This window comes from Aulostomus chinensis, chromosome 21, assembly GCF_037954235.1.
Source record: "Aulostomus chinensis isolate RoL2024-O1b breed Wild chromosome 21, RoL_Achi_v1.0, whole genome shotgun sequence".
Taxonomy (NCBI): Eukaryota; Metazoa; Chordata; class Actinopteri; order Syngnathiformes; family Aulostomidae; genus Aulostomus; species Aulostomus chinensis.
Genome location: NC_141340.1, coordinates 18,160,926 through 18,182,976, shown reverse-complemented (window position 1 = coordinate 18,182,976; position 22,051 = coordinate 18,160,926). Strand labels below are relative to the sequence as shown.

General features: G+C 41.4%; 1 protein-coding gene across 7 annotated transcripts in view; it reads left to right on the top strand.

The window, feature by feature from the left end:
* Positions 1-22,051, top strand: part of ntng1a (netrin g1a) — a 122,525-nt gene that overhangs the window by 68,213 nt on the left and 32,261 nt on the right. For all 7 annotated transcript variants that reach the window (XM_086190861.1, XM_086190860.1, XM_086190862.1 and 4 more), the window contains exon 4: positions 16,950-17,122. In XM_086190861.1, the coding sequence (XP_086046987.1) occupies positions 16,950-17,122 (173 nt within the window). The remainder of the gene's footprint in view (positions 1-16,949; positions 17,123-22,051) is intronic.

Genomic DNA, 22,051 nt, shown 5'->3' with positions numbered 1-22,051 from the left:
ATGCATTTTTTTTCTTTAAATCCATTTCCACCTAGCACTATTGTATAATTTACATACCTTGTGAATCTTTAAAGTGGTATACTGTCATCTCTTACGCTTGGATCTGTAAAATAAGAGACATGGAAGAACTGAATGCTTAAGACTGTGAATCTTAGATAAACTACACTCATAGGTAACAGAGAAACTGGCATTTATCTCCGTGACGCCACAGAGAAATCACATATTTAATTTTAGGTAAGCGCCTGAATTTTATTGATTGATCCCTGCTCATATCAATCAAATCATTACACTGTTGTTCCACGTACTCATCATGAAGAGAGATCCAGTTTATAAAACACATTTGATACATGTGGGACCAGAAGAGACACGTATTCCGCTCGTATGTTTTGAACAGACGTTACCTCACAGGTTGGTTTTGAACATCAGACACCCTGATGGTCATGTTTGTCTGAGCGGTGACCTATAAAATAAACACATGCAGACTTAAGTCTAATAGAAAAGTGAAAAACATGTCTCCGAGGTCCCTCTGTTCAGAAGATGAAACAACTTGAGCAATGTCCTGTGTCGTGCAGGCATTTTGAGAAGAAATCTATCATTGTTTTGTTGTAGCAAGCACAAACTTTAGATTCTGTGTTCAAGGGCATCTGTCAGAGAGGAATATTTTATCTCTTCTTTGTGAACATGAGTGTGATGAAGATCAAGGTGGACTTTCATGTCCCAGACTGTTTGCATGTCTGAACTATATATATATATATATATATATATATATTTTTTTTTTTTTTTTTCCTGAGCATAGATACTTCTTGCCTTTTAAAACCTGCATCTTTCCCTCCACCGCTTACCACATTCACATACCAATGGCAGGATGAAAGAAGGCTGGATTTTGAATGCTTAGTCTCTGTTTGCTGAGTTGCCCATTTCCACAGACAATCCAGCTTAAAGCCATTGTGCTGTACTATCATAAAGCCCATGATATTTCTTTTTTTTTTTTTTTAATATTCACAACACAACAACAGTGTGTTTGCTCACAGTTGTTTTCCCGTCTGATTGAAGTTCGCCACAAAAGCAGTATTTTGAAGAGACTACCTATAGAAGCTTCTGTTTGTGTCAACAAAGGCACCCGGTTGAAAATAGAGATCCTTCTGTTTGGTTTTAAGTCAGATGAAATGGAGATGAGAAAAGGCAATTTCAGAGCAATTACTGTCAAATTTGTAGGCTACTTACTTGTGATAATCCTGCTATAATATTTAATAATTGATATTTAGTTTAGCTGTTGTAGAAATATAAATCCTGAACACAAAATTAAAGCTTGATCAGTAATTGATTTATTCAAGATTATCAATATTGACATGAACTCTAAAGCAAAGTAACCCCAGAACCATTCAGATATTTTTTTCAACATGAAGTTATTTTTATTTTTCTCACTGTGTGGCTTACACCCACCTAGCCTGCTACTACTGACACTAAGTGAATTAAGTAGGCAGCATGAGAAATTGACCCTATCTAATGTATTTTTCTACCTTTATGGCACTCAAAGCCCTTTACAATGTTGCCTCATTCACCTGATCACTCCTACTCTCACACTGCCATGCAATGCCGTCCAGTGAAGGGTTCAAATTTTTTAGGGGAGTTGAATCAGTGACGCTCGTGAGCCATGAGGACCCACTTAGGCGCGCCTTCACGTTATACAGACAGGGAGGCACGGCAGCACAAATACGACATGTAATGATTAATTGCGAGACTAGAATTTGTGCCCAGATTATTTACCCTTTAACACATTTAAATGGATTTGACCAAAGACACTTGTGTCACACGCCTTAGACCAGACTCCAGGGATCATTTATGGAAGGTTCTTCGGCTCATATGCGTAAATGATAAAATAGATATTCATACTTCTTTGTTCGTCATCTAACTTTTTGTAAAAACACACACAGATTTTTTTTTCTATGAAACTTACAGTATTTTAAAACAAAATCTAGTGATAAGCATCCAAGTCACTGAGACTGAACCAACAGAAGCTGCACCTCACTATTTATCACAGGCCAGAGGAATCGACTGAGTCCGGAGATATGGAGACCAGAGCTACAAGTGACATAGAGATTTTTATCAGCAGAGCAGAGGAGAAGCAGGCACAACGCCTCAATAAATCCCTTTCCTGTTCTCAGAGATCAAGCAACTTGTTTTCTCCCTTCAGAGTAGTTTATACCGACCTTATAGCTCATAATAATTTATGAGATGAGGACTTCACTGTTGATGCGCACCGACTGATGAGACAGTAGAAGTGGTTGCATGTGTTTTTTTGCATTTATGAAAATGCACGCTCCAATTGATAATTATATCCCATATTTTTTCCATAAATTAAATTCGGCATGTAACACACACACACACACACACACACACACACACACACACACACACACACACACACACACACACACACACACTGCCTTCGTGATTCATAAATTAATCTCACCATAAAAGCCGAGGGATTCCTTACTGTTTACTATTGAGTCACATAAAATCATGACAAAACCCAACAGTTGCACTGAGCTGTTTTCTGATCTTATTTCTCATAAAGCCCTTTTATCTACAAGTCAGGGAAGCCAATTTCCTACATTGGTACAGAACGGGGCTTGCAGGAGCCAGCCATACCAGAGGCATTCTCTCTTCCTCACTGTCGACGATCACATTCAACATTCATGTGGTGACCCATTTCATTAATGCAAAGGCCTTTTTCAACATGTCTTCTCCCCGTCTTTGTCGGCTGTACTCATCCTCATAATGGGCCCTACTGTCAGGGTTTCATGACTAATCCCCTCATTGACCTCTCCTTCACTCATGGCCCCCACACCACACTGATGAGTCAGTGACAAAGAGGCTGGTGGAAATGTTGGCAGCACTTGCATTGGAAATTACACCAGAAAATGCACAATACGCTCCCGTCAAAGTCTCAATCGCACTAGATATCCTACAGGAATGTAAACAAGTGTGTCTGTGGGATTAGTAGTGTGATAAGATCGAACTATTCCGCATGGTGGCATTCAGATCCAGCAGCAGTCTACTTGGTTGCACTCTTCATCACTAATACAACTGCATCGCGATGCCGTTTTCTAAAATGTACAAAATACAAGGAATGTATCTTCTGGAAGCTGTGAAAGGCTGTATTTGTAACTGCTTTTTTAATGCCATTGCCTTCCGTTAATGGGGTACTCATCTCATTACCTCTACATAACAAGGCTTTTTATCGTGACCTTGACATAACATCCCTATCTCTTAAGAGTTAGAACCTATTATCACAAGAGTCGAGCTTTGAAAAGTAAAAACAAATACCTTTTAAAACAGGAGTCTGTTTCGATATTTTCCACAACTGATTTGCGGGGTATTTTATTCACAAAGTTATCTGTGCTTAACTTTACGTGCAATCAGTGATGGAAAGTTTGACCGGGGGAGGACCTCAGCACATCTCCTTTAGCTCTGCCAGTATAACTCCTTCTCGTACTGATGATGCCCACCGGGCTGGCAACTACCTCTTACTCCGGCCACTGTGGCAACCTTGACAGAACTCAATTCAGACTTTCTCACTACGTATTGACATCAGAGTGTGTCTGACATGATTTAGATTCAGACATGTTGACACTGAAGGTGTAGCTTTTTAGCAGCCACATCTCATACGGACACCAAAGCGCCTGGTGTGTTCATATAAGAACCCCCGGGGAGTAAAAAAGCATCAGTATTTGACCAGCTGGGATTTGTCATCATTAAAATGCAATGCTGTGAAATAGGAAGGCTTTTGAGGAGATTAGGCTCACTCTTTAGCCTCGTAACTTGTACAATATTAGAACGTTCAGCAGAGGTAAAGTTGTTTAACATATTACAGCATCTGTCCACCCAACTCCCAACAAGTGACCATACTATTTGTGAGTTTGAGGCTGTCTGAACCCCACACTTTCCTGTCAGCGATGTGTAAGTTTCAATACAGACACAAATAATGGCCTTTCTGCACATCTGTGTGTCCTACGACCTCGCCCCCTGCTGCAGGTACCTTGGTCCTACTTTTGAAACCTGCAGCTACTCGCCTTCCAGGCACAGTTCTGATTTTATCGTCACTGTCTGTCCACAGACCACCTTTTGCCATGGTGATACACACCCACCCATGCACACACACCAAAAGATTCATAAGATGAAAACAACAACATGCTGCCACTGCTGGTATCTACATCCAGTATCTCCCAACTCGTCTGTTCCCCAGAGCTCTGAAGCTTTGTGGCATCCTTCACTTCTGTGCTTTGGTATCTGCCCTGCAACTTGACTGTTTGGTTCTGTGGCTGCTCCAACTTTGTTGCCGCAGTAGCAGCCAGTACCCGCTTTTATTTACTTTAAAAATCTTGCTGTGCAACGTTCGCCCTCAGACAGACAAAGTTAGCAACAAAGCTTATTTAGAATCATGTATTGTGACCAAGAAAACGTCCTTTTGTCGGCTGCACTCGCTGCACTACTTTTGCCTCAAAGGCACTGTGACTTTTAACTGTGAAGGAAGCACGAGTGAGACCTGAAATCACATCTGCTATTAAAGGATCACCCAGCGGCTCCCACTGATCTGCTGAATGAAAGATATGGTAAGTTATTAAATTAGAAGAAAAGAGTTGTCCATTGTTCCAGACATCAAGATGTCTCATGGAGTGAGCCGTATCATAAAGGGCGAGATGAGACAACCTGAAGCATATAGGGCCTTCCTAAATATACGGGGACATGTTGACGGTGTCATCATACTGTTTCTGTTCACCTTACACACACACACACACACACACACACACATTGTGACAATGCTGTTATGGAAGATCCTAAACCTTCCGGAGCGAGATATTTGATTCTGATCTGAAGAGGACACAGAGTGATGAATAAAAACTGCTCAATAATGCAGTCATTGAATCATGAAAAGCGATCCTGAGCGAGTTATCTTTTCGCAAAAGGCCACTGAATGTAGACGCTCATTATGTATGGCCATCCAATGGTGCATTCGCCTTCGAGCAGAACAGGATCATACAATAGAGCTGCAAATAACAAAAGAGGGGAAGAATAACAATCAAACAAAGAAAAAGTGCTCTATTGAATTTTCCAGACATTTGCTTCTCTGGTAAGGTATGTGACTTACTGGAGCATGATGATGGCTGCTGATGTAGGTCAATTGGGTCTGTTTTTCTCAGCTGGCCACAAGTTACCTCCCAGGGTCACATTGCACGAAAGCAGCCTTCCCAAACTAAGAGTCGCTGACCGGTTTTCATGGGGTCGCCAGTTGGTTGAGTAAAATTCGTAACACTTCGGTGAAATTATATTCAAAATTAAAATAGTGTGCTTTTTCAGTCTGCGGGGTTCAGCTCAGATGTCCACCTCACTGTGTATCTCTCTAATTCTCTTTGCACCCTCCACTCCCCTATGGTGAGTTCAGTTCACCTGTGTGTGCCCTCAAGGTACGCATGCTGACGTGCAAGTGATAATATTACAACGCAACTTGCGTGATGTTCTTTAAATGAAAATACAAGGACGACTTCTTAAAAGTTGGCTTTACAGAAGCCTTTACAAACGCACAGGAGAAGCCTCAGTGTGTGTTGTCTGTGGATGGTTGTTGAGCAACAAAAGTTTGAAACTCCACAAAATGGAGGGAAACCTCCAAACTAAGCGCCATCAGCATTATGACAAGCCAAACTTTTTTTTTTCTTTTGTAAAGAAGGGGTGAGGAATTTTTGCTTTGACAGTGGGGAAAGTAAGTAATTTAACTTTAAAGTTACACTGTGTTTGTGTTGCATTTGAATTGTTAGCTTCATGTGACTAGTTGCACTGGTTTACTTTCGTTAGCTAGTTGGACGATAATGTGCTGCAAGCACGCTCATGGTAATGTTAGCGTTATCTGGAAGGGCGTTTGATGGCTTTATGGATTAGGCAAGTGATTTAGACATTCAACCTTCTTATAGAAGAGAAGATAAAAAAGAGAAGAGCGACAGAGTAAGGGACGGATAGACGAGAGAGGGACAGCTGGAGAGAGATATGGGTAGGATTTCGTTGTCTGTGTTTTTGTGTGTCTGTGTGTGAGTGGTGGCCATTTTTACTGTATGTGTAATGGTTGCCATGGTAATGATGGCTTACTCGCTAGTTGCTGATTAATGCAGTGACGTTATGTTGGGTCCTGGGGACTCTCCAAATTTCTGTTTTCGGTTTAGAGCTGAAAAGACTTTGGAGCCCCTGCCCTAGAGGGTATGCAGTGCTTGATGTGGCGGATGAATTTCCTCTATGAATGTGTAGTGCCGCTGATTGAGACCTTGTCCTGTAGTTCGTTTTTGTTTCTTTCATTTTTTTTGTTCTCTTTTTATATTTGCGAGATCGAGAGAGATTTTCAGTATTTCAGTTCCAGCTTGAAGTTAAATAGCCTGATATTTCTGACGTACAGTCTTCAATCGAAAAAGAAGGGCTGAAAAGTTAAGATAAAATTTTGCCACAACATCCAACATATTGCTCGATTTTGAATTAAAAAGGATTCTGCTTATTACAAGAAACGTCATTTATTCGTTCTCAAAACATTCTATCTTACATATTATGGTTATTATTTAAATGGTCAATTTTGTCATGGTCATTCCGTTTATTACTATCGTCATCATCAGTATTATTTTGAACTTTTATTTACTCTATTTGCGTTCATTAAAAATTAGATCAGTTTTGGTAAAAAGTTGGGTGTTTGCGGTCTCTATGAGAGGAGACTGCAAACACCCAACTCCACCCCCAGAAAGCATAGCTGTTGGGACCCTTAAAAACAATAAACAAAGGAAATGCATGTATGTTATTAATGACTTCTTACATGATAGTACTTGAACAGATCACTACAAGACCACAACAAATCCAATATCAGTTGGACTTAAAAGATCCGCAACAGATCATCAGAAATTGTTTAATACATTGGATACAAAATAACAGATTTCTGGGTTTTTTTGTTGTTGTTTTTTTTTGCCTTTTCAAGACCAAATCCATTAATAGAGGAAGGAATCAATGATGAAAAATAACCATGATTTGCAGCTGTTCAATACACTACGTAGTAAAAGAATTGCATCTTTGTCGTACTGAAACGTGCATGTGCCATATATTCTTCATTTTTTGCCTCGTGTGTTTCATAGTACCCATTGTCTCCTCCCTTTTTACACGCACACGTATAAACTGCAAACCACCTCTCCAGTCCTCGCCTCTTATTTAATCATGTCGCCCATCAGAGGGTCTTTCATTCTCAACAAAAATAGTGAACACAGAAACCACCTTAGCCATTAAGGAGCCTCGCCCCAGGTTTGAAGGGGAAAAATGCCGCTAGGAGAGCTTAGAGTTAACCCCTCTGCTGTCTGGGAAACTGCCAACATTTTCTGCAATTACACCTGCTCTTTGGGTCCTGCCCTGGTTTCAGATTATGGCCCCTGGTGGGAAACGTCTGCTCCAGACATCGGTATTAAGTAACAAATGAGAGGGTGGCCAGAATTCAACGGCTGGTAACATTAACAAGGAATAGCAGGGGCTTTAATTAGGGTGCTGTTTGATGGGGAAAATGAAGAATGACAAATGACAATGCATGGCTTCGTTGTTGTCAAGTCTTCTTGCTCATCAGTAGTTGTTGTTGCATTTTTAAATACCTTTTCCTTCGGGTCGCTTGTGACTCTTAATAGTGACACTAGAACAGAAACAACATTGTTTCTCTTTGTCTAACACATATAAAATATAACACACACTGTTTTATTGTGCTGCAGGTAATTCATTTTTGATAAATTAATGAGGTAAATAGAGACATTAGTGAAAAAAACGACAGTTTATTCATGAAAATTTTTTTGGATTTGATACGATAAGATGCTCACTGCCTTCCTGTACAAACACAGGCCAACAGAGGTCAAATGCAGTCGAACCTCTCTCAGTGAGCACAATTTTCTGACCCAAACTGATCAATGTTCCAGGGTCTTCCAGGACTTGCTTCCTTATAGGGCTTCATCAGTGTTGTCGTTTATGAAATGACAAGACAGCTTAATGTCACTTCTCCACCTGGCCTCACCTTGAATCTGTACAGCACTATGATACCAGTGATGGAGCTGGCTCGCTCTCTCTGTCACTGGGTCCACAGCCAATAGTCTTTAGCTGAAAGCTGTATCAGTGAGGCCCAGCATGTCGATTCTATTGAGCTGGCTTGGCATGTCACAGCCAGTAAAGACCTCCTGATTGACTCCTGCTTGGATAGCATGTCCAACTCCATGCATTAGTAATGCTGAGGATTCGATAGATGGATGGTGAGGATGGATTGATGCAGGCGGGCGGCACATTTACCTCAAGCAGGGAACCAGAGACAAAGTAGTGGGTTGATGACATGGGTCACAAAATATATAAAAATAGTGTTGGCTTTAATGTAGAAGCCATCTCCGCTAATACTGGACATCAATTCAATGTCAAAGAATTAATAAATTCATAACTACTGATGTTAAAATATCTGTCACTGTGTCAATAATACATCTAATAATACATAATTATCGACAGAAAGGATGAGAAATTTGTCAAGTGAACTTTGACCCTTTTTTATGTCAATAGTCCTTGTTTTTGTTCTGTCTTCCCTCTCAGGCATAATCCATTGCAACAATCTTGCATTCAAAGTAAAAGCAGCAATGTTTAATTACCAGCATTGTTTTCTCTTAGTCTCATTCAAAAAATTCTGACTGCAGCTGAAGTGATTCTGTTGCTTACTAAATTGCACTCTGAAACAGGATCAGCTGTTGACAGTGGATCGATGGATGACTTTTGCAGTAGGTGCTGTCCCCATTGGATTTTGTTCATGTAAGGTCACAACCCACATTCAAACAAATATCAACATCTAATGACTTCGATTAGACCCAAGATATTGTTTTTAGATAGAAAACCCATCCATTTTCTTATCGTGTTAAGGGTGGAGCCTATCCCAGCAGCCTTCAGGTGAGAGGCGGGGTTCACCCTGGACAGGTCACCAGTCCATCACAGGACCAACACATAGAGACAGACAACCATTCACACTCACAGTCACACCTACGGTCAATTTAGAGTATCAATCAGCCTCGTCCCCTCTTGATGTCTTTGGACTGTGGGAGGAAGCTGGAGTACCAGAGAGAACCCACACAGGAACAGGGAGAACATGGAGACTCCACACAGAAAGATCCTGTGCTGGAGCCGGGACTCGAATCAGGAACCTTCTTGCTGTGAGGCCACAGTGCTGACCACTGCACCACCGTGCCGCCCACAGATAGAATATATTGTTTATGTATTTATTGTTTTTAGATCAAAACCCATACGACAGAGCAGGATCCACTCACAAAAACAATCTTAAAACCATGCTTTAATTTTCAAACTAGCCACCTAAGCCACTGCTGCGTGTCACAAGAACTTAAGCATATCACATTTCTAATTGAGTCAATGAGCTGCTGTAAACCCAAGCACATTCACAGGCAATACAAATAAGCAGTCATAACCTTCTTTTGAGACTTATCTGCCCGGTGGTAAATAACTTGTTAATGTGTGTTGTGTCTCTAAACTGTTTTGCGATCACTCGCTGCCTTGTGTGGCCTCGAAATATCATCGACCTCCCATGTGTCTCTTTGTTTGCCAGCTGTTGAAATAGATTAAAATATTTAAGGCTGTCCCAGCAGTGACGGTGTGCCTACCCAAAAATATAAATGGGAAATAAAAAGTGTCACATCTGCACATCTAGTTTTCTTTAACAGAAAGTTTTTTTTTTCAATTAATACTTTTACCAGCAGAAACACGTCATATACCAAAATCGCAGGTGCTTTGTCTGATTGCTCAATTGTCTAAAAGAGTTTAACTTCATTGTTTAATGGTTCTACAATAATGTCTCTGTTCTGACTTATCTCAGATGGTACAATGAGAGCGTAACCAATCTTTATGAAGCCTCTTAGAATGACCCAAAAATATTCAGTCAATTTATGTTATTTTTCATGATATTTATGTATTCCCATTCATTTCCACGTAGTCCAGTGAATTCCAATATACAGCCGTCAATTCCCATGAACCCAACCCTTGTGGTCGTGGCACATCCTTTGCTAAAACTATATGACGACGCCTCTGAAACTGTGTCGATCAAAACTGATCAATTCCTCTGTTGTGGTGGGCAAGCCACGTCCCCGGTCCGACACAGGCAGCGGCTACAGTTGTTCGACATAAAGTCTGAGTCAGTGACCAGGTTTGGGTTGTGGTTGGTACCAACGCACATTCGCCGATACAGTGCGAGCGACTGGGCATCTTGTAACCTAACCAGTATTCGGTGTGGGTTACGTTTGTCTGCAGTGAGTTGGGTGATTCATTGGCGCTAAATCCAGTAAAGTGATGGCATTTAGTCAATGATCTAAAAAGGTTGTTCCTGCTACGTTACATAGATTCACAGTAATATGAGGAAAAAAAAGAAAGAAATCATGCCTTGTCATGCACACAATCAGTGACCACTGTTTGAACACGACTAGGGGTGATAACAATAGAAATGGGCTTTTTTTTTTCACGGTTCTTAATTTGTAAATATGTACGAGAAGATTTTGCAGAGTGATGCAACAAATCATCGGTCCAAGAGTTATAAAATGAAGAAAGGCATGTAAAAAAAAGGAAAATAGCCAAGTGATGACACTGGATCCAACCAGCAATGTTTCTCCAACTTCAAGTGTTTTGTGGAACTGCAACCCAATCATAAAATCGTATTTTCCACCAGTGAATTGAGGTGTTGACGAATATCAAATCGGGTTTTGTAAAATACCAAACATCATTAACCGACCACCATATTTTTATGTCAGTGAACCAGGGTTTCTATAGGACCGCTACTGAAAGACGGAATTAATCAGTAGATTTGTGTCAGTGGTGCTGGCTGAAAATGTGGTCATTAATCTGGTCATCCATGTAATCCTGCAAAATTGGGGCGTATATTTACTGAACTGCTTACAAAGTCGCTTTATAAGTGATTGTGTAAATAAATTTATTCATGGCAATAGATTGAAGATTTATATCGGAGAAGGGAGTATTAGATGCTTTCCAACTGCCCACTTTTCTCAAACCACATACTAGAGAGGCATAGAGCAGGGGGTGAGGAAAAAGGATATAATTATGGGGAGTTTGGGGGCTGAGGTACATCCCAGGGGAGCTTGAGCGAAGATCTCACTCCTTTCCACTTTCCACAATACATCGCAAGCCTGGGGGGGGAGTGGTAGAGGAGGCAATTAGGTAACACACGGAGCAGGACACAGACGGCAGCTGCAAGCTACGTGTCAATGGGGGAAGAGTCTAGTAGTGTGTATCACGGAACTGTGCTTGTGTGTGTTTGGGAGGATCAGGTGAGACAAAAATACAGGCAATAAATTTCCCTCTGTGTACGTGTTGTGCAATTATCCCTTCCACTGTCAGCAGATCACCTCCACACACATCAAGGTCTTTTTACCAGCCACGTCTTCACATCCCTGCCTGCCCCGTACAAGCCCTGGTGTGTTGTCGCTCATTTAGACGCTAAATGCAGACTTGAGCGGAGAAAAGTATTATCCAAGCATTTGACCCAGTTGGCTTGCATACAAAACACCTGGGCATCAGATTGAAATTTAATTGCTTCACTTAGTTAACCCGCTTAAGGACCATGTTGAGTTTAGTCTGCTTAATTTGTTGGGTTCAGCAGTCTGGTGCATTGGGGATGTTGCATGCTTGGATTCCAGATAATTACTATTAATAAGTGACTGATACTTTTGGCTTTGAAGCTGCAAAACAGAGCAATGTTGGAGCATGAACTTGGTTGGATGCAGCGGTGGCTAATAGTGCTGTGCGATATGGACAAAACTTTATATCCCGATATAGGTAATTTTGTATCCCGATAACGATATATATCCCAATATAGTATTTTTTCTTAAAATTATGTATGAAATGAATGGAAATTTCTCTTATCTTTTCGTCTTTTATTTATTAGAAATATGTAACACATATTTTATATGTAAAATACAATAAAAAATAAAATGAATAAAAAAAAAACGCAAATATCCAGTGGACAAATACCATTCAGAAATAAGAATATCAAGTGCAATCAGTAAGTAATAAAATAAAGTGCAGTGGTGGAAGTGGTAGAAAAGATTCGACGTGTTTGAGCCACTAGTTGCGACTTGTTGGCGGCATGTCCTGCATATTACCGTCGTCTGGTCCGTGTCAGTCTTTTTAAATCCAAACCACGTCCAAACAACAGAACTTCGGTTCGCTTTTTTTGGCACCAGTTCCTCCTCGGGCCCTGTTTCTTCTGTCTCCACCACGCTGACCACGCTCTGCACCGCCAACTTCTCCATCTCCGCCATGTTGTTTTTGTTGGTGTCCATGGCAACTCAGAGCTCATGCGGCAGCTCCGCGCTCATGCGGCAGCTTCGCTGTCAGTGCCGTAGACGTTGCGAGTGACGTAAAAATGCTACCGCGAAGTACCGGTCGTGTTGCTGCAATTACATTAGCTTTTATTCATACAACGTGTCATTTTAATCATGTGTAACGTGACGAGTTACGTGTTACGCATTAAAATTACGATATAAACGATGACACTTTTATATCGTACTACAAAATATATCGTAATATCGCACAGCACTAGTGGCTGATGAAATTGAAAGAAAAGGGTCTGAGGGGCAGTGCCTTATACGTGTTTGTCATCAGTAGGACAGTGCAATATAAACACTCTGAGCCAGGCCAGCACAGTCTCCACAGTTTGTCCAATTTCCACAAGGAAAAATAAAAACTGTGAAATCTACTTTGTCTCTCACATTTCAAGGAGAACTTTAAACGGATGTCTGATAAAAGTGCACTGCATTCTTCAAGACAGAATGGAATCAAAACCAGTCCCTGTCTTCTTTTTTTTTTTTTGCCAGTATAGCAGTCTGAGCTCATAGCTTCACGAGTAATTTTATGAATACATATCAGGACCTTTACCTCCCATGCGGTGGCTGACACACTCAGTAATGCCTTGAGCAATATCAGTTTTATAACACACACAAAAACAAAGATGCCTTCGCTTCATGAATATTTATTAAGAGGAGATATTGGAGCAGCGTTAAAAGGGCTTGGCTAATAGGTGGATGGATAGGAAAGGTATGAAGGGAAGGATACAAAATCAAAAGCAAAGTCAGGAGGAGACGAAGCTTTTAAAACGACTCCAATAGGACATGATGACAGCACATCCGTTTGTAATACCTGGAGAAAATCTGTTCGAATGCTGTAAAATAAAAGCTTATTTTCCTGAAGTTGTTGATGCTGCCGCAGTGAGGAAGCTTCCCCTGGTATCCACATTCTGAAGCCACTCCTGACTGGCAGAACAACAATGCTGGTGGGTATGAGACCCCGCGGGCCTCTCTGGCGGTCTCCATCATTATGCTGGCAGTGCTATCACTTCTGGGCACTGATTAAAATGTTGGCTGTGTTAAAAGAAGCTGAAGGTTTAACCACAAAGGACTCCACACAAAAACACGCACAATTACACGTGAACAAGCCAGACATTTTTAACAGAAATGCAAAGAAAGCTTTGTAAGACTTGATTTTAATGTCCTGATATTTTAACACAACTCAATCCTCTCCGTCAGTTATGCCTCATAGTGATGACAGCTGAAGCATGAGGTGTTGATCAAAACTCAGTAGTAAAACCTCAGATGAGCCTGGCTGAATTGAACAAAATTGTTTTGAAGTTACATCTATAAAGGCTAAACTGCAGATTTCTGCATGAGGGATGAAGGTGTTGGAAAGTGACCTTTAATTTCTGCTTTATGTATTTTTAACCAAATACTACATAGCTGTTACCAAAGTGTAGCTAAACCCAAACTAACAGGCAACTTGTATCATTGGATTTCAAAAAAAAAAAAAAAAAGTCGTCAAATATGAATCCAATACTCCTGTTATTTCATGCCCTACTTAAATCAGTTGAATGTCACCTTTGAACATCCATCACTGTCGTAAAATTAGCTGAGTTAATATCATAATGTTCTTTTAAATGTAGAATTGTCACCTTTTTTTGGGGGGCTTTGAAGAAAAACATTCTGCAGCTTTGCTCAAATGTTCACATACGACCTGAAAATTAGCATTAGTATTACGTTTGAATTGCTCCATGTCTAAAATACGATTATACACAACTCGATACCTACGATTCATTCAGCTGTTAGATTGCTCGTAGATCTGCCTCATCAAACTGCGGAAAAAAACAAACGTGAGGTCTGATCCGGCTGGTATTTTTCAGTACGAAACCAGTCCCGGTCAAAGCGAGTAACCAACTCAGCTCAAATGTGGCACACGGCTTTTTGTTTGTTTGTGCCTGACTTTAGCCTGATGCGTTTCACGTTCTGTGAAAGTTTACGCTCCGCTTTTTGTGTTAAAAACAGGACAGAACAGAATTCAATCAAACACCATTGAAAACACGAAAAACAATATGTTTTTTGGGGGGGGGTTTTTGGACACAGCAGCAGGCAAACAAGCAATTACTGGAAAGAAGAAATGCACATTGACATCACCGGGACTGAATTTTTGTCCATGTTCTCAGGTCCAAGTGACGCCTGGCACACAAGACCTGTCATTGCCGTGAATGACAAATTACTCTTTCCCAGATCAGTGTTCTTCTTACACCTTTTGTCAGAAAAAGAACTCAAGAGCCTCACGTCAGACAAGACAAAATAACAAAAGTTGAACAAAATTTCCAAATTTTTTATGTAAATCGCACCCAGCTTGGCTCGGTTACACGCTACACACACCACACCACATTCTTCACGAGGAACCCAGATTGGCACTACATTGGTTTCCTTAAATTACTCTTGCACATTAGCGGTGCTCTTTGTTAAAAAGAACAAGACACTGAACGTAAGTTTTGTAACTCGGCAAAGCCAGATGTTTTACCTACATAGATTAGACTTCCTGAGCCTAATCCAAGTCAGGAAATATATAGCTGGATGGAGACATGTTGAGTATCAAGGTCAAGAGAGAGTCAGAGCTTTGACGCTGTGCTCTTCCCTCATATTAATGCATTTATTCTTGTTTCCATTTAAGCTTTTGTATAGAAGAGTGGGCAGGGTGAGAAAGCCTGGCTGTCACTGGAGTTTCTCACGAAGATGTTAGCGAACACGTCTGCAGGGCTATCTGTGTCATCTCCTTCCTCAACACCTTCCTTTCCATTTCCCTCCCTATGCCGAAGGAACAAATAGAGAAATGCCATTCATCTGGCTCCCGCAAAAAAATAGCTGAATGAAAGGACACTTTTGAAGTAAGAGCTTGAATGCTGCCAATTTATTTGCCTTAGGAGCCCCCCCCCCCCCCCCCCCCAAATAAACAGACTCAGCACCACTAATCTAAGATGAGTGATGCCTGTTGGAGGTCAGATTGTCGGTCCTTATTCAAAGCTGCAGCCAGTGTTGGTATCGGCACACTTTGGAAAAAAACAAGGTTATCTTTGAAAGTCAAACCTCCTTGTGCGGATGCTTTAGTGTGTGCGTCGTGTCACATTGAGCGGATTCGGTAGATGTCAAGGAATGAACCGCTCACTCCAGTTTTTCTGGACTTTCAAATCTGAGGACAACACCAAAAAGACAGAGCACAGAAGTTACACCTAAAGGAACATCACAATTTTTAGCCTGTACGTTTTTAGACTGCTTCGAACTCAAGTTCAGTCCTTTTACGGCTTTTGCGGTTTACGCACTCCAAACATTTTAGCTGGAACAGTTCGAAGGAAGGCTCACATTGATAGTTCAACCTCAAATGAAGATCCGGTAATTAGCCATACGCCCTCATACCAAATGAATATGAAGATTATTTTAAGTCTGCAACAAACATTGTAGTAATTTCCCGAACAGCTGCAGTGAATGGAGACTAATTGTAAAAGGCCTCCATACTGCTTGGCTGAGGTAATCCATCGTCCTGAAGCCTCAACGTGCCAAGTTGACTGCAAAAATGCCACCGCCACCATGCTTTGATTCATTTCATCTCAGGTGCAGTGGTAGGGATGGCGGTTTCAGATTTCTTTGCCCGATCTCTGGATGATCACTTACTTTTAGGACCAGTTGTCTTTGCGTAGCACTGATGTTGACAAATCTCACCTCACTTACAGACTAAATTAGAAAGTTCGTCCAAAAAAAAAAACAAAAAAATCTACGGATTGAAAGTTGCTCAGATCGACTTCAGCAGTTCTCTACATCCCTCAGAGTACTTTATGAGGCAAAGGATGAGATCATAAATTAATTTAACAGATAGATATCCCCTCAATGGTCTTCTAGCCACTGCAGAAAATGAATTTGCTGAGTTTATTGTTAAATGAATGTACTGGTGGGCAGGATGTGAGCGAGGATTTAGTGCACCTTAAGGGAGTCCCTCTATCCATACTGAAAATATGCTTGTGAGATCTCATCTCATATTAATTTGTCATCGAGAATGTGGCTACGTCGTTGCTCCGTGCTGCCCTCTGGCTAACTGAGCTGTTCATCGCCCTGCACGTGTTAGCGTCGCCCTCGCCTTTACTTTCTACACGCTTGTTCACAATTTAACTTGGCTGCCTCTCCTCAGCATCTCCTTGTACCCTTTTGTTCCCTCACCTATCGACTGTGACCTTACCACGATCATGCACCCTCCAGTGGGACAATTAAAACTGAGCTGCTTTTCCGAGTGGACAGGATACAAAGGAAAGGAAAATAATGATGCCAGATTTGTCTTGAGAATAACCTGCCTCCTTTGAGCATGCTTCTCTTGAAGTTCAAGAAGCATCATTTTTATCCATTCTGTGTTCCAATGCCACCTCGCTTCAAGGGCGTATCACTCCTCAGTTGCATTGTTCACCAAATTAAAAGCTGTGTTGTTGTTGTTGTTTTTTTTCTCACACATTTTGACATGGATGTCCTCTATAAACTGTACCCTGTCCCCCTCTCCCTCACTGACAGATGCAAGTGCAACCTTCATGCCAACAGCTGTGTATATGACAAAGAGAAGCTGAGCTGCGAGTGTGAACACAACACCACAGGGCCTGACTGTGGTCGCTGTAAAAGGAATTACCAGGGGCGAGCATGGAGTGCTGGCTCTTACTTACCTATCCCCAAGGGCACCGCAAATATCTGTGAGTATCACACACACACGCACACACACCACAGACATACTGAATAATTAAAATAATGGTTCATATGACAGAGCAGGAATCTGTATAGGTTTAGCAGATAAAAGTTTCCTGTAGAGCAATTAGGAGTGTTTCAAAGGCCCAAAATGCAGTGTAGCACACACACAAGATATAAGATAAGACAAAATATGAGCAACATTTATAGATGTAATTTTTTTCTTCTCAATGTATGTAAAGGATATTTTGATTTGAAACGTATCTTAACAGTGTAGTAGAACAATGTTAACCTACGATGTGTTCAAACTGCTTCAGTTTAAATGAGTGTTGGCAGGTCATAAGTCATGAATGATTCTCCATAGTTACAGACTCAGTGGCCGTTGGCAAACCAGCTTGGTTCTCTTCGGTTTCCTCTTTAGATGGGCTTCCATCAAGATATTCTGAGATGCATTTTGAAGTATCATTAGAAAAGGCTGACATAAATTCAGAAAAAAAACTTGCGTAAGTTTTCAGCTAAGCTTTTTTTCCATCGCTCGAGGTTTTTTTTTTTTTTCCCCCTCCATTTTAAGCACTAAATGTGAAAAACAGAAGATGGAAAGCCCCGATGTAATTGATCTTTAATTCATGTGATTTTCCAGCTTTTTCTGCTGAAGTAATCATCGATGATATTCCTGACGTGTACAATACTCACTGGTACTCAAGAACAATCACGACATGGCCAACCGAAAGTAATTCCTCAAGATCTTCCATCGTCATCTTCCGCTTATTCCTACACATTAAGGGTCGCGGGGGGGGAGGGGCCTATCCCAGCGTCAACGGGTGAGAGGCGGGGTTCACCCTGGACAGGTCGCCAGTCCATCGCAGGGCCAACATAGAGAGACGAACAACCATTCACACTCACATTCATACCAACGGTCAATTTAGAGAATCAATCAGCCTAGTCCCCTCTTGATGTCTTTGGACTGTGGGAGGAAGCTGGAGTACCAGAGAGAACCCACACAGGAACAGGGAGAACATGGAGACTCACACAGAAAGATCCCGTGCCCGAGCCTGAACTCGAACCCAGAACCTTCTTGCTGTGAGGCCACAGTGCTGACCACTGCACCACCATGCAGCCTCCCTCAAGATCTTCATTTTTTTTTTTTTTTTTTTTTTTTTTTTGCTTGTAGCTCCTCTACGTCCTTCAAGTCGTAGCCATGCTTGACACCACAAAACTCTGGCAGCATTACCTGGCCAATTTCATTCCCTCCAAACTAGTTAATGGAAAAAAAAACACCTAATGTGCATTTCCTTTTTTGCGACATGAGGGCTGCTTGCTTAAAATTTGATGGACTCATTCACCGATTCAGACCAATGCCAGCAAACTATAGGTGAAAAATTAAACCCCAATCTACAATGTGATTTGCACTGCAGTAGTAAAAGAGGTATTAGACTTTTTCCTGTCCTTATAATTTATTGTTTTCTTTGTTAAAACATGTATTGATTGATAGTAAATGCAGTCTTCTTTTTCTGTAAACCTCCCCTACCTGACCTGCATGGCAAAACAATTGTCAGAAAAAGCTGTCCAGCAGCTGCTGCAGGAGCAAATGCAGCGTGTCTGGCTCTGCTCTGTGCCTCTTTCACTCGCTGTCTTTACAAAACACCCACGACATGAAGGCAGCTCTTTGATTGAAAAGACCACACGCTCACTTGTGTCGGTTCACAAATACTGTGTGCAGCAGGAACGTTTCAGTTCACTTCACTCTTCCTCTCTTTTTTCAACTTGTATTGAACAGCTGACACGGAAACCTCATGATATAAGCATTGCTTTGATGAAATGTCTGGCTCAACAGCAGTCAACAGGAGCAGGAGATTATACAACATGTATTTCCAGCAACAGGTTTACCCTATATATCCATATCACTTCATGAGGTGAACATTTGTATTACTTACATGTCCCCGTTCCATGTAAACAGCGTTTAAAGTAGCACCCAATTAATGTGTACTTTGTGTCAACTATAAGGAACATTATTGAAATAATCCTGGGTCCTGCCTGTCAACACAGACATGTTAAACCCCCCCCCCCCCCCGAAAACATTAAAGCGCTCTACCTCCGATTTCTGAGGTTAAAAAAAAGAGAGCACTAAAATGACTCATTCAGAGAACTGATTTTTGTTGTTGTTGTTGTTGTTGTTGTTGTTGGCTGATTCTACAACGCCCACCCCCACCGAGTTTGGTGAAAGTCAGCCTCATAGTTTTTTGCATAATCTTGCTGATAGACGGACAAACGTGATCTCCTTCACAAATACTGTTCTCCTGCAGATCCCTAATGTTTGATTGAACACGTTATTTACTCCTGCTTTAGTGAAGGAAAGTAGGCCAACTCCTGTAATATCTCGTGGTGGACTCACATCACATATCTGTACTTCTTTTTATGTGCAGATGTTACTGGGAGCCTGTGAGGGTATTATGTGTGATAGTGGGCTGTGCATTGACTGGAAGGCTACTCAAAGTTCTGAAAAGAAAATTCCTGATATAATTTAATCCCCCTTCTTCTTTGCTCTTTCGTACATGCCCAAAATTGTTGTATGTTTATAATTTATGTGGCTTCCCGGTTGAAAAGGTACCAGCTGCTCATCCTGGGGTCCAAACAAAACAAGGACGCTGTGTCATACAGTACTCCCTGCATACGGCGGTTTAGCAGCTATAAACATCGGGAGCTGAGCGAATGGTTTCAATCCAATACATCACGTTTGGACATTTCCAGAACCTCCTAAAACTCATGAAGGTGCAGCTGTGCAGGTGAATTTATTCATAGATGGATGGATGAATGAATGAATAGGTAGCACAACATTCCTACACCGGGTGACTGTTGAGTGGCAAGGAGCAGCACCCTACAGTCTGAGTGTGCTGCATTAATTCAGAAGTCCAAGTTTGATCCTGCCTCAACTCCTTATTGCATCCACTGTGATTTCTGCCTTTCTCAACGGTGCTCCGAGACTCTTGGCAACCAGCTGATGACTTATTCTCCCTCCCAGAGGATCTGCGTTATGAGACTCAGGGAGGGTTAGTGAAATGGTCATTCCCAGAGCCTAGATTGACACCACATTATTAAAAAAGGCGATGCAACACACACACACACACACACACACACACACACACACACACACACACACACACACAAGTGCTCATCCAGACCTGCACACACATTCCTTAAAGCATACACACATTGCGCACATTCATACCACACAAGAGAACACACACTTTTCTCCTACAAGTGATGAAAAACAGTCACAGTATAGGGTACATTATTATACTTTGACTTGGAGAGGAAAATAAATCCATATTGTAATAACTGTATGGAAAAAACAAAGACGTAGAAATGCAAAGTTGTCCCTTCCAAACAGAAAAAAATGCACGTCAGACAAAAATGCAGTTTGCTTTGCTTCATGATTTTAAGCTCATTCAATATAAATTCCAAAAGTCTCCTTTCCTTTTTTTCCCATAACACAGTGAGCATATGGCAGCTCAACTGAGACAAATTTGTCAAAGATGAAAATATAATTAAGATTTAATTTCCTTTTACAATGCCCATCAAGTCGTCTGATACGATAAGGAGACCGATGAATCATCATCTGGTGGTGGTGTAGGATCAGGAGGGGCTGATATGTCACCTTACAATGGGGCTGTGTTGGGAGCAGAGAAGAAGAAGAAGAGGCTCTGCAAAGGGATGAAGAAAGAAAAGGATGGCAGAAAGAGGAGGAGAAGAGGGGGAGGGATGGGCATCACTCTCTGTCACAGCTAACTCTGCCTTCTGGGGTGGCTGTGTCTGTCTCACTTTCCCTCTCTCTACCCATGTTTCTCAACACCCACCATTGCATCCTCACTCATTCTTGCTTCCGTCCTCCACGGAGACAGAAGGAGAAGGATCAGTTTGAGAATTAACCATGGCAGTTCATTTCACTGTTGGGCTGAGGACGCTTAGGACAATACAGGCCAGTGTAGGAGCAGCTTGGACTGGATGGCCCCTGTAAAGTTGAGCTCACGTCCTAAAACTGCGTCTTGAATTTAATGAAAGAGCAAAATCCTTAAAATACCCTCAATTTGATGTCATGATTTTGCGATTTTTTTATTTATTTCTTTGTTTTGCATCTTGTAGGGATGTGACTGCAAACACGTCAAGAATGAATTAGCTTCTTCTTGTTCAGTTAATGTCCCGACAAGCTTCATAGAAAGCTCTCCGTTTCTAGACACGCACACTGACGCGATGCATGTTTATAGATTCTAAACGGCCAACAATTCAGGACATTTCAGCCCCATCAGGATTTCATACATATGATGCAACACAACCATCTGAATCAGTACAGCAAACATTAAAGCAAGTGAAAGTAATATAGCATGGATGTTTCTACCTTGAGTGTCAAGAAGAATTATTGTTGAAAAAAGCCGCTGGGATAGGCTCCACCCCCCATGACCCTTAACAGGATAAGTTGAAGAAAATGGATGGATGGAATATCACCCACAACATCCCCAGAGCCATTTAAGAAATGAAGTCTTCTTGTTTTGTCTGTGAAATGAAAAGATTTCCTTGTCTGGCAGGATTATGAGACGCTTGTGCAGATTTAGCTGAAGCTAGCCTCTGAGTTTATGAGACTGCCTTGATCAAAGCCACAAGCGATGTAGACATTATAGTACAGTGGATTTCACTGTTACGATTCATCCTCGAGCTAAGCTCCACATCATGAAATCTCTGCATCTCCCTCATGTGTCCCACATGTGCATGAAAAGCAGAAACTGCCACATCGGAAGCCGGAGTTTCAATAAACTCATTTTTTTGGATGGGCTACAAATGACATTCTCTGCTGTTGTTCTGCAATTAATATACATTCATAGCAGTCCAATCAGCAGACGTGATCATGGAAGTGAGACCACTCACATGTATACACTATATGCCTC